The 13,231-nt window shown below is 36.9% G+C and overlaps 1 protein-coding gene across 1 annotated transcript in view; it reads left to right on the top strand.

Moving 5' to 3' along the window:
• The window catches only part of PSMD14 (proteasome 26S subunit, non-ATPase 14), a 90,016-nt gene that overhangs the window by 6,356 nt on the left and 70,429 nt on the right, over positions 1-13,231 (top strand). Inside the window, exons 2-3 of the mRNA XM_080927119.1 lie at positions 1,430-1,547; positions 3,704-3,755. Of these exons, the coding sequence (XP_080783245.1) occupies positions 3,708-3,755 (48 nt within the window). The 5' untranslated portion in view covers positions 1,430-1,547; positions 3,704-3,707. The remainder of the gene's footprint in view (positions 1-1,429; positions 1,548-3,703; positions 3,756-13,231) is intronic.

Raw genomic sequence — 13,231 nt, forward strand, 5'->3', positions numbered from 1 at the left:
CATAGTCTCAGGTTATCTTTATAGAAATGCTTCTCAGTTGAGACCGATTTTGCCCTTCCAAGGGACATTTAGTAATGTTTGGAGACATTTTTATTGTCACGTTAGTTATTTCTGCTAACACAATGTATAGAGGTCAAAGATAGTGCTAAACACTACACTGAACAGCTCCATATGGTTCTGTATGTCAGTAGTACCAGACTAAATATTCTGAGCCTTGGCCTGAAATTTACTCTTATCAGAGACAACATTGTTTGCTACTTTGCATTCATTTGTGATCTGCAATAAAATGAAACTTTTTTTTCCTCAGTGTTTATCTCTTTGCGATTATGGGTGGAAAATCTTAAGTTCTAAATTCTGAAGTGTGCTCAGAGAAGGAAGGAGAAAAGTAGATTTTGACAGAGTTTTACTGTTTTGACTGGCTTCAAACTCAGGGTGTCCAGCATCTTTTTGAAAAATAAATCAATGCTTTGGGCAACACAGTAGTAATTAAAGGATGATAGTGTTGCTATAACACTATCCCTTTGTACATTTTATACAACTCTTAGCACCTTATATGTTCTTATTATTTTTATTATATTTATGAATAACTAAATGATGAACTAATTGCAGGGATCACAGTGGTCAAGTTTTCAAGATGAAAAATAACACTGGTAGGGTCCTATATGCACAAGTGTAGAAATTTGTACTGAACCTATGCTATTATATAATAATTTGATTTTTTTTACTCTTTTAAAAAATGTAAGTAAATACTATTCTTTAAGAGACCTCAAGGAATACTGAAAGCTATAAATGTCAATCTTCAAAGTCAGTAGAAAAAACACAATTCATAAACACAGTGGAACCGTAATTGTAATCTTTTTTTAAATTAGATACTCTGTATTTACTTTTGAGATGTTATCCCCCTCCCCTGCCCCTGGCTCCCATCTCCCCTCCCTCTCCATTTGCCTTCACAAAGGTGCACTCCCTCCTAATCACCCTCTCCACTCCATTGCCTTGGCATTCCCCTACATTGGGAAAACTTCCACCCCTGGGCCAAAAGCCTCTCACATATTGATGCCAGACACTGCTGTCTTCAGCTACATATGCAACTGGATCAATAGGTCTCTCAGTGTGTTGTATAAAGGTTGGTGTTTTAGTCCAGGGGACTTTTGGAGAGTTTGGTTGGTTGATAATGTTGTTCTTCCCATGTGTAACAGTAATCTTGATGCATAATATTTGCTTAGATGATAAATAAGTCTGTATTCTCAAAAGATAATTATTAAAACTCAGTTTTAGAGCTGATGATGTAAGAGTGTTGGGTGATTTCCTGAGTCCAGTCTCCAGCATTAGGGGATGGTGGCATCTATTTCATTGGCAGAATTTTGCTTCTTTTTGGGGGGTAATAAAATGTCCTCAATTCTCAAAATAATTAAGTACCTTTCTTTTTTAGGAGAGAGAGAAAAAAATTTCTTGTGAAAAATAGTATCTTCCAGAATTAGCAAGAATTGGAGTTAATAAGAAATTTGTCAAATTCAACAAATTGAAGCTTAATTACAGTTACTGAACAGGTGAGGTTTAAGAATACATTTTATCTTTAGCTGTTGTTCGAGGATATGATAGATACTATGTAAATGTATTATTTTTTTAACAGGCATCAAGTAATGAATATGTGTGATAACCAGATTTTAGAAAGTTGGGTGGTTTAGAATATTTATCAATATATTTCATTTCCAAATGTTAGTATTTTTATAAAATGTGTTCATCTTAAGTGTTTTAATTTGTTAAATATCTTTTCCTGTTTGCTCAGACATCTAATTTTGTGAAAAACACAAATTTGACCTGCCAGATTTCCTTTCCCTCTGCTCCCCACATCGCTCATGTATATTCACAGCATCTGGAGTCTGAGTAATGTCATCAGAAACAGCACAGGGAAAGCAGATAAACTAACACAGCTGGGAGTCGACTTAGGCCTAGAATGAACGTATGGATATATGTGTGTGTGTGTATATATGTATACACACACACACACACACACACACACACACACACACACACGCATTCTGAAGTGTATGTTGTCACCTCCACTGATTCTTTAGTTTTGTGAACTTGAAATGGTGCAAAAGAATTTTTCTTCTTTAGAAATACATTTTAGAGAAAATAATCTTTAATATTTTCAAATACACAGGGTTGTCTAAAAGGGGTTGTATTGAATGACTGCGTTGAGGAACTTGATGGATATGTTATTTGTAATTATAATTAGGTAGTTAAGTATGGTTGTGAAGATTCGATTTTGTCTGAAATACCAAATTTTCTTGCCTTTTCATTTGTATGGATGAATTCATTTGTTGAGAATCTCATAAGCATGTTGTGTGAAAGAAAAAGACCAAAAAAAAAAAAAAAAAAAAAAAAATCTATGAATCTGTTTTTACTGAATTTGAAAGCAGCAGAACTATTTTGAACTGTTAGAAGCCAGAATCCCACCTGACTGGAAGATAGAGCCTGGAAGGGGGCATGAGCAGTGTTTCATGTGGTCCCATCAACCAGTGTGCTGTCCATGGCTTCATTTGTGTGCCTTTCTGTATGCACACTTGAATTAAGTTTGTGATGTTACAGTTGTCAGAGTTGTTACCAATTAATTCAGCAAACATAACTGGACAGAAATTTAATGATTCAAGTATGTTATTGAGGATTAGTTTGCAGCCTTTCTAACTGATAAAGCATGAACAAAACCTCCTAATCTCTTGGCACTTAGTTTAGGTTATAATTGTTATGATCTAAATTATACACTTAGGAAGAAGACAAATTTTAAGGCTCAGTAGTAATATTTTAAAGTTAAAAAGTGCTATGTTTTCATTTTTACATGCTTAGTTACACTGCTGTTCGTTTGAATAACTTGATTCCTTGTTCTGTATCTGATGCCTTGTAAGTACAACTGCCATTTCTTCCCTTTATTTCTGTTGTGAGCTTCTCAGGCTTTTGAGTATCTTCCTTAGTTATTCCAGATGCTGAAGGATAAACTGATAACTCAGAGTTGTAATAATTAACTCTGAAATTGAGAATAGCAGCTGTGAAGGGATGTGTATCTCTATAAAGTCTGATATAAGTGTATCTGTGTGCGCTCTAGAGCACTATCTTAATGCATTTTATGTTTATAGTATTTTCTTTTAATATAATGAGTTAATTTTTAAAAAGCCTTTGATGCTAATTCAGAGATCCGTAATCTACTTACAATGTCTTTCACATGTAGTTTTGATGATAACTGACAAGCTGTAAGTTAATTAGCACAGCACTTACTAATGAGGATGTTAAAATTTAATTTAAAAGTGTAGATTTTTATTTGTACACTCTGAACAAATTGAAGGAAATTCAATCATACATATGATAAGCATTCTAGGCACTTTCCCCCATCCAGGTGCTTTATTAGATAACAATAAGAAAATATAATTAACTTAAGGATAGCAAAGTTTTGAAAGTATGCTAAGATTACTTGTCTTTAAAACTGGGGATAACCCAAAACCAAAGCAGTAAAATAAGGTCTGTTAATTAGCATGGAAGACAGCTTCTTGAATTAATATGTGGTGTTAATTAACAGGAAGTCTGATGTTGTGTTGTAATTACCACCAATATTTTTGACATACTGAGTGACTGAAGGTGAATTATATAGATAGCAATTGAGTAAACACTTTTGTGCTTAGGAACGTTTTCCTTTGTTTCTGTTTTCTAGAGATATGGACAGACTTCTTAGACTTGGAGGAGGTATGCCTGGACTGGGCCAGGTTAGTATGCAGACGGTCTCTTAAGTGTGTAAGCAACAATCTTTTATGTACTTACCTTGAGAGAAAGAACCAACATATCATCTCATGGTAAGAGGCATACCCTATTGGTGGTTACTAAATTGCAACATGAAGTAACACTGGAAAGATTTTTATCCTTTTCTCATGGGAACAAGAATTTTTAGATGTTTAGTTGTTTGGTTTAAAATGTTGAGATATGTGAGCTTATAAAGTTGCCTTTTCCAAAAAGCTCCCAACAAACAAACAAACCAGGGAAAAAAAAAAAGAGAGAGAACTTAAAACATGATATTCTTGAGCTTATAATGTAAACTTCTTATGTTATACTTGAAAAATATAACATGGCCTACTATTTTAGTAGATCCTGAAAATCAATTTGTGCAGTCTTAAGTCTAAATTTCTGCTAGTAATTATTGTACATGGATGAATCGATAATAGCTATTTTTTTCCTTTTAAGTTTGACATTTTTATGGTTTCTTTTATACTGTTAATTACTATTCAGTGATTTCTCAATTGTTTTACTATTATTTATTTTGTTCACTACTACTGGGTATTTGATTTCTAGGTAGATCTGTCAGAAGGCCATCCGTTTGCTTTCAGCTAAGGAATCTCCTTTTTGTTGTGTTGAGGATCAAAGCCCAGGCCTCACACATGCTAAGAAAGTGCTCTACCACTGCTCACCACGCCCACTGCTTTGCCTCTTTAAGATTTGATTATATTTCTGCTTGTCCATTTTCTTAATTAATGAAAGGGTTATTAGGCACCATTCTCTCCCTGTAACTTCAGTCTCTTAGTCACCAGCTTTCCCTTGTTTCTAGATTACTACCAGGAGTTTGCCTTCCTTTATTCAAGCTAAGGTGTATTTAGAGGAAGAAATACAGTTTTGTTACTATGTGTTTTTTGTGTTGGTGTGTGTGTGTTTTAAAAACACACCATCAAGAATCTTTTTTTTTCTTACAACTTTATTTAAAGAAGAGAGATACATGTACAGATTTTTAAAAGCATTTTGACAATTCTTTTAGATGTTTGATAGCATGCATTGAAATCCCACTAGTTACCATAAGTATAAAGTACATGTAGAACAGAATGTAACATGGAAACAGTCAGAGTTTTCTTGGTTTAATCTATACACACCAAGAATCTTGATTAGGCCTGTCATGGTTTGTCACTGAGAATTCCTTTTAGAAAGGTGCCATCTTTTTCTGACTCTATTGTATGCTGCGGCAGACTTGTTTTTGTTAATTTTGAATATTTCTCATGCTTATTGTTAGCCAGTTTTATTCTGATACTTCATTTTCTTTGATGATGAATTTCATTCTCCGTCATGGAGATACTACAAATTTATGTGCAAATTATTAAGTCAATGCCTTTGCAAAATTCTTAATTGAAGTTGAATCATATCTGAATACCAAATTAACTTCCCTTAATTATTAGATATATCATTTATTCATCTTGTAAATCTGTTCTGAAAATTTGCTGTATATGAAATAATGGCCACAGACTGAAATACATAGTTTCACAGTGACCTCTGCATGCCTTTGGAGAATACAGGGAACTTGATGTTTTTTGTCCACTAATCTTTCCTATTCCCGATTTTATTAGCTAGCCTCAGGGTCCTCAGTTTGGGTGTTTGCTAGAACTTTAACATGTGTTACTTAAGAACTTACTATTTCATATATTTTCTCTCTAGTCAGACGGCAAGCACTCAGAAGAACAATGAGTAGAGTCCATATTTTTGTAGTATCTTTTTAAAAAGTACTAGATGATCAGGGGTTTTTTGTTTGTTTCTCTTTTAGATTTTATTTTAGTGTTCACTGCCTAGGATCCTGTGCTTCAGTAGGCCCTAAGTAGCAAGGGCCTTGATTCAGATCTCATTACCTGGGCTGCTTGATTCTGCCATTGCCCAAAACTGAGCCCAATTTTCAGCCTCTTTTTTTTTCTTCCTCAAAATGGGTCAATTCAACATCCCCATATTTAAGTCATATAGTTGATCTTGTTTGGTCTTTAAGTGGCTAGCTGATGCCATCTAAGAGTCATTAAAGAACTACTTACTATCATGGCAAACCCTGTCTTTAGGAAAGTACAAAGATTTTTCAGGCTTTGTGCCAAGAATTCAAAGAGCAAATTATATAGCCAGGATATGTTTTCATGCTTAGTCTGATTATTTGTATGGAAATAATTGAGTATTTAATTTGAATGTTGTTGTGTTTTTATTTAATGCTAGTTGTTTGTTTTATTGTGGTATTGGGGATTGATCCCAGGACCTCTGACATGACAGATGTATTACCACTAAATTATGTCACCAGTTGTGGCACTGATGGTTTTCTTCTTCCCTGCTAAGAAAGATGATTAGGCTTCTGGACAGTGGACTATGAGTTTTGCTCTGTGCTCTTATAGTTGACTATACTTTCTTTTTCTTTGTTTTCTGAGGTGGAGTTTAAAAGCTCTGGCTGTCCTGGAACTCATGTAGACCTTTCTGGCCTTGAACTCACAGAGATCAGCCTGCTTCTGCTGTTGATTCCCCCAGTGCTGGGAATAAAGGCATGCACTACTACGCCTGGCTATTTTTCTGTTTTAAATGGAAGAGTTCACAGAAATAATACAGGAATTTCAGTCACAAATACTGATGTTTCATTGTATTTGAAATTACTTGGCTTTTATTATTTTGTTTTACTATTGTGTTTGACAAGAAAGATAATTCATTACTGTGCATACTAGTTGATTGACTTTGTACAGATACTATCACTTTTGTATAAATACTTGACTTGTTGGATACCTTTTCTTTCCCAAGGCTTATCCTTACATATTACTAGTAGATCCATCCTCTTGAAAGCTTGCTTATCTCCACTGACTCTTCTCTGGTTGTAAGGTTGCTTGTGTGTATATTATACTTTTGTAATGTGTATACTCTATGCATGTGTGTGGATGTGCACAATTGAGGTTAACAATGAATATCTTCTATTGCTCTATTCTCTCGTGTGTGTGTGTGTGTGTGTGTGTGTGTGTATATGTATGGATGTATGTATGTGTGCATATATGTATGTGTGTGTATACAGTTGTACATATGTATTCTAGTTACTCTCATTCCTTCACATTCATGTCTTTATGCTTTGTGAACAACTGAGTTTAACCAGGTGCCATCTGTGTGACCATAGGATCAAACTGTGGTTAGAGCCTGATGGGCTCAATTGTGGCAACAGAAGTGAAAATAATGACTGTAAATTCTGCTATTGAATTCACTGACATCAGGGTCTGTATGACTCCCTCTCCAACCCATGTTTGATTTGATGAGTGTCAGCTTCATGCAGGCCCAAGATAGGCAACTATAACTGCTGTGATGTCATGATTACAGTTGTTGTGTTGTGCCCCAAACAGAGTATTCTGCGGCCTTTCTCTTCCAGCTCATAGATTCTTTTTACCCCCTCTTCTGCTATGTTTTCTGAACCTTAAATGGGCTGGTATAGATATTCTGCCATGAGCAGCCATTTGTCTTTATGTTCATTAGTTCATTTGCAAAGGAAGCTTACCTGGGGTAGCATTATTTGGATTCTTGGTATGGGTTGGGGGTCTGTTAGAAAGCGTTTGGAGTCAAGTTCTATTTTTGAAAAAAAATGTTTGAAGATTTATTTTTATTTTTATTTTGTATGTATGGGTGGTTCGCCTTCAGGAATGTCTGTGAACCATGGGTGTGTAGTACCTTTAGCCAGAAGAGGTTATCTGCTGTGTAGTTGCTGTGAACCTCCTCTGCTAGAAAAACAATTGCTGAGTCACTCCCCAGTTTGAGAAGGGTCCTCTCTCTCTCACTGAGGCTGCTAGTTTATCAATTGGCTTTTAGGCTTATCTGACAAGCAAGCCCTCAATCTTCTTGTCTCTCTTCCCAGTGGGAGGTTACTGGTATTGCTACCATCTCTAGTTTTGTACATGTGTGTTGGAGAACTGAACTCAAAGTCCTTATTGCTGATGCAGCAAGCACTTTACCTACTGAGCCATTTTCTCAGTCTCAGGGACTGTATTAAAAAAACAAACAGGACAGCTGGCCAGTGAGTGTTTTCCGAAATAACTCAGGCTTCTACTTTCAATTTCATTAACTATTCACTCTCATAATACTGCATTCTAAATACTTTACAGCTACTGAGCAGAATTACTGAAGTTACTACAGTACCCTTCCCCAGATGAACCAAGGTTCTCACAGGTGCTAGAGAACTAAAGTATTCTCCCCCCCCCCCCGTTTTTTAAATTGAAAATTTTTTCATGCACTATATTTTGATTATTTTTCCCCTCTACCAGTTCCTCCCAGATTCTCCCCAACTCTCTACCCACCTGACTTAATGTTCCTTTCAAGAATAAAAAAATACACAGAAAAGCACAAAACCAAAAATTAAAGGACAAAGACCAAAGGAAAAAAAGGGGGGGGGGGGGAACAGAACAGCAACATGAAACAAAAAGTTCATAATAATACCATATAGGTTTTGTTGCTGGCTACTCCTGGATGTAGGTCATACTCTGATGAGTTCCAGTGATATTTTGCTGGAAAAAATTGATTTTCCTTGTGCCAGTGGGTATCAGCTGCAGATAACATTTTGAGACCCAGACTTTACATCTTCCTCTTGGTGCTAGGAACTCTTTGGCTTGACCTTTTATAGGTTTTGTGGGTGATGGCACAGTCTCTGTGAGTTCATGTGTGCATCAGTTCTGTTGTGTCTGGAAAGTACTGTTTCCTTGGAATCATCCATCACCTGGATCTTACAGCTTTTTTGTTTCCTGCATAGCTCCCTGATCCCTGAGGACTTTGATGAAGACTTAGGACATAGTGCTCCAAAGTGTCTCACTCTTTCTATACATTGACCAGTTGGAGGTTTGTGTTAATTCTCATCTACTACAAGAAGCTTCTCTGATGTGGGTTGAGTAGTGCTTTGACCTATGAGTATAGCAACATGTCATTAGGAGTTATTTTATTGCTATGTTACTCTAAAAAAATAATAGTATTAGGTTTTCCCCTAGGCTTATGACCTGTCTAATCTCAGGTTCTTGACCACTTGAGCAGTGGTAGGTGAGTTCTGTCTCACGAAGTGGTCTAAGCAGTAAGTGGTGGGTTAGTCCTGTAACATTTGTGCCTCTATTGCACTAGTATATTTAGCAGGAAGGTCATTGTTGTAGACTGCAGGGTTAGTACCTAAGTGATATTGATGATTATTTTTCTCACTCAGTAGCAAACAGAATACCTTCTACTGTCATCATTGATAGCCAATGGGGGTGAAACTTCTAGTTAGGGACCAAGTTCTCTGACTTTGATGATATAAATATAAATAAGTGTTGTCTTTAGCAGTAGGACCTTACCTTCAAGTTCTAGAGATCAACCAATAGCCTTGCGATAGCCTGTAATGTTTGGTGATTTTCATGGCCCCTTTGGTCAGTGATCAAGATGTAACCCATTTCTGGCATTGGAGGTTTTACTAGAGTTCCTAACATACCTACTTGGGACATTATCGCTCTGACTAGTTGTTGACTTCATTCTGTATTTAGACCCGCCCCCTGCAACCCACCCACTCATGTGTGTGTGTGTGTGTGTGTGTGTGTGTGAAAATTTCAGTGGTAGTAGGTTTTCTTATGGTGTTTCAGGTGGCCTTTAGTTGTCCCTTCCCAATATCACCTTTTTTTCACCATGTTCCCCTCTCTGTTTAATCCTCTTATTCTAGTTTCCCTGTTGTCTTGCTATAACAATCTATTATTCTCTTTCACTTTGTTTGAGAGATGCTGACCCTCTAGTCCTTTATTCTTCACCTAACCTCTCTGACTTTTAGATTTTTCTTTTTAATCTTTTCTATTGGGTATTCTCTGTATTTACATTTCAGATGTTAACTGCTTTTCCCCCAATCCTATCCCCCCCCCCCCCATTGCTTCCATGAAGGTGCTCCCTCTCCCAACTACACTCTCTCACTTCCGCACCTTGGCTTCTCCTACACTGGGAAAATGAGCCTTCACTGGACCAAAGGTCTTTCCTCCCATTGATGCCAGAGAATGATATCCTTTGCTGCATATGCACCTGGAGCCGTGGGTCTCTCTGTGCAAACTCATTGGTTGGTGTTTTAGTCCCTGAGAGTTATGGAGGGTTTGGTTGGTTAATAATTTTGTTCTTCCCATGGGTTGCAGACCCTTTCAGCTCCTTCAGACCTTTCTCTAGTTCCTTCATTGGGGTCCCTGTGTTCAGTCTGATGGTTAGCTACAAGCATCCTCCTCTGTATCAGTATGGCTCTGGCAGAGCCTCTGAGAAGGCATCCATATCAGATTCCTGCCAGTAAGCACTACTTGGCATCAGCAATAATGTGTGGGTTTAGTGGCTGCATGTGGGGTGGATTCCCCAGGTGAGGCAGTCTCTGGATGATCTTTTCTCCAATCCCTGCTCCTCTATTTGTCCTTTTATTTCCTCCAATGAGTGTTTTGTTCTCCCTTCTCGGAAGGACAGGCATCTACCTTCTGGCCTTCCTTCTCTTTAAGCTTCATAAGCTCTGTGAATTGTTTCTTGGGTATTCCAAGCTTTTTGGACTAGTATCCACTTATCAGTGAGTACATACCATTCATGTTCTTTTGTGACTGGATTACCTCACTCAGGATGGTAGCTTCTAGTTGCATCCATTTGCCTAGGAATTTTATGAAGTCATTGTATTTAATAGCTGAGTAGTACTCCATTGTGTAAATGTGCCACACTTTCTGTTTCCATTCCTCTTTTGAAGGACATTTGGATTCTTTCCAGCTTCTGGCTATTATAAATAGGGCTGCTATGAACATTGTGGTGCATGCGTCTTTCTTGTATGTTGGAGCTTCTTTTGGGTATATGCCTAGTAATGGTATAGCTGGGTTTTCAGGTAGTACTATGTCTAATTTTATGAGGAACCACCAGACTGATTTTCAGAGTGGTTGTATCAGCTTACAGTCTCACCAATGGTGGAGGAGTGTTCCTCTTTCTCTACATCCTCTCAAGCATCTGCTGTCACCTGAGTTTTTGATCTTAACCATTCTGACTGGTGTGAGGTGGAATCTCAGGGTTGTTATGATTTGTATTTCCCTGATGACTAGGGATGTTTACCATTTCTCCCATTTTTTAATAGGATTATTTGAGTCTCTAGAGTCTAACTTCTTGAGTTCTTTGTATATATTGGATACTAGCCCTCTATCAAATGCAGGATTGGTAAAGATCTTTTGCCAATCTGTTGGATGCTGTTTTGTCCTTTTGACAGTGTCTTTTGTCTTACAGAAGCTTTGCAGTTCCATGAGGCCCCATTTGTCGATTCTTGATCTTAGAGCATAAGTCATTGGTGTTCTGTTCACAAAAATTTCCCATGTGCCTATGTGCTTTAAGCTCTTCCCCACCTTCTGTTCTATTAGTTTGAGTGTACCTGGTTTTATATGGAGGTCTTTGATCCACTTGGACTTGAGCTTTGTACAAGGAGATAAGAAAGGATCGATTTGCATTTTCTTCTGCTTGCTAACTGCCACTTGAACTAGCACCATTTGTTAAAGAGGCTGTCCTTTTTCCATTGAATGTTCTTAGCTCCTTTGACAAAGATCAACTGTAGGTGTGTGGGTTTATTTCTAGGTCTTCAATTCTGTTCCATTGATCTACCTGCCTGTCTCTGTACCAACACTATGTTATGTGGTTTTTTTTTTTTGTTTTTTTGTTTTTTTTTTAAGTCACAATTGATCTGCAATACAGCTTGAGGTCAGGGATGTGATTTCCCCAGAAGTTTTTTTTATTGTTGAGAATTGGTTTTGCTATCTTGGGTTTTCTATTATTCCAAATGAATTTGCAAATTTATCTTTCTAAGTCTATGAAGAATTGAGTTAGAATTTTGATGAGGATTGCATTGAATCTGTAGGATTGCTTTTGGCAAGTTGGCCATTTTTACTATGTTGATCCTTCCAATCCATGAGCATGGGAGATCTTTCCACCTTCTGAGGTCTTCTTGAATTTCCTTCTTCAGAGACTTAAAGTTTTTGTCATACAGAACCTTCACTTGCTTGGTTAGGGTCACACCAAGGTATTGTATATTCTTTGTGACTATTGTGAAGGGTGTCAATTCTCTCATTTCTTTCTCAGCCTGTTTGTCTGAGTAGAGGAAGGCTACTGATTTGTTTGAGTGAACGTTATATCCAGCCACTTTGCTGAAGTTGTTTATCAGCCGTAGGAGTTCTCTGGTAGAATTTTTGGGGTCACTTAAATATATTATTATATTATCTACAAATAGTGATATTTTGACTTCTTCCTTTCCAATTTGTATCCCTTTAACCTCTTTTTGCTCTCTGATTACTCTGGCTAGTACTTCCAGTACTATATTGAGTAGGTAGGGAGAGAGTGGGCAGCCTTGTCGAGTCCCTGATTTTAGTGGGATTGCTTCAAGTTTCTCACCATTTAGTTTGATGTTGGCTACTGGTTTGCTGTATATTGCTCTTACTATGTTTAAGTATGGGCCTTGAGTTCCTGATATTTCCAAGAGTTTTAACATGAAGGGGTGTTGAATTTTGTCAAATGCTTTCTCAGCATCTAAAGAGATGATCATGTGTTTTTTTTTTTCCTTTGAGCTTATTTATATAGTGGATTGTGTTGATGTATCTTTATATATCGAACCATCCTTGCTTTCCTAGAATGAAGCCTATTTGATTGTGGTGAATGATCATTTTGATGTGTTCTTGGATTTGGTTTGCAAGAATTTTATTGAGTGTTTTTTGAATCAATGTTCATGAGGGAAATTGGTCTGAAGTTCTTTTTCTTTGTAGGGTCTTTGTGTGGTTTAGGAATGCACATAATTGTGGCTTTGGGTAGTGCTCCCTATCTTTCTATTTTATGGAATCGTTTGGAGAGTATTGGTATTAGGTCTTCTATGAAGGTCTGACAGAATTCTGTACTTTTTTTGGATGGAAGGCTTTTGATGCCTGCTTCTATTTCTTTAGGGGTTATGGGGTTGCTTTCATGGTTTATCTGATCCTGATTTAACTTTGGTACCTTGTGTTTGTCTAGAATATTGTCCATTTCCTCTAGATTTTTTCATTTTGTTGTTTATAGGCTTTTGTAGTAGGATCTGATGACTTCTTGGATTTCTTCAGTGTCTGTTATGTCTCCCCTTTCAGTTCTGATTTTATTAATTTGGATACTGTCTGCTCCCTCTAGTTAGCCTGGCTAAGGGTTTATCAATCTTGATTTTTCTCAAAGAACCAATTCCTGGTTTTGTTGATTCTTTACATTGTCTTGTTTTTTTTTTTTTTTTTTTTTTTTTTTTTCCTACTTGGTTGATTTCAGCTCCGAGTTTGATATTTTCTGCCATCTACTTCTTCTGGGTGTATATACTACTTTTTTCTTCTAGAGCTTTCAGGTGTGCTGTCAAGCTGTAGTGTATGCTCTCTCCAGTTTCTTATAGGAGGCACTCAGAGCTATGAGTTTTCCTCTTAGCATTGCTTTTATTGTATCT

This window comes from Micromys minutus (assembly GCF_963924665.1).
Source record: "Micromys minutus genome assembly, chromosome: 13".
Lineage (NCBI taxonomy): Eukaryota > Metazoa > Chordata > Mammalia > Rodentia > Muridae > Micromys > Micromys minutus.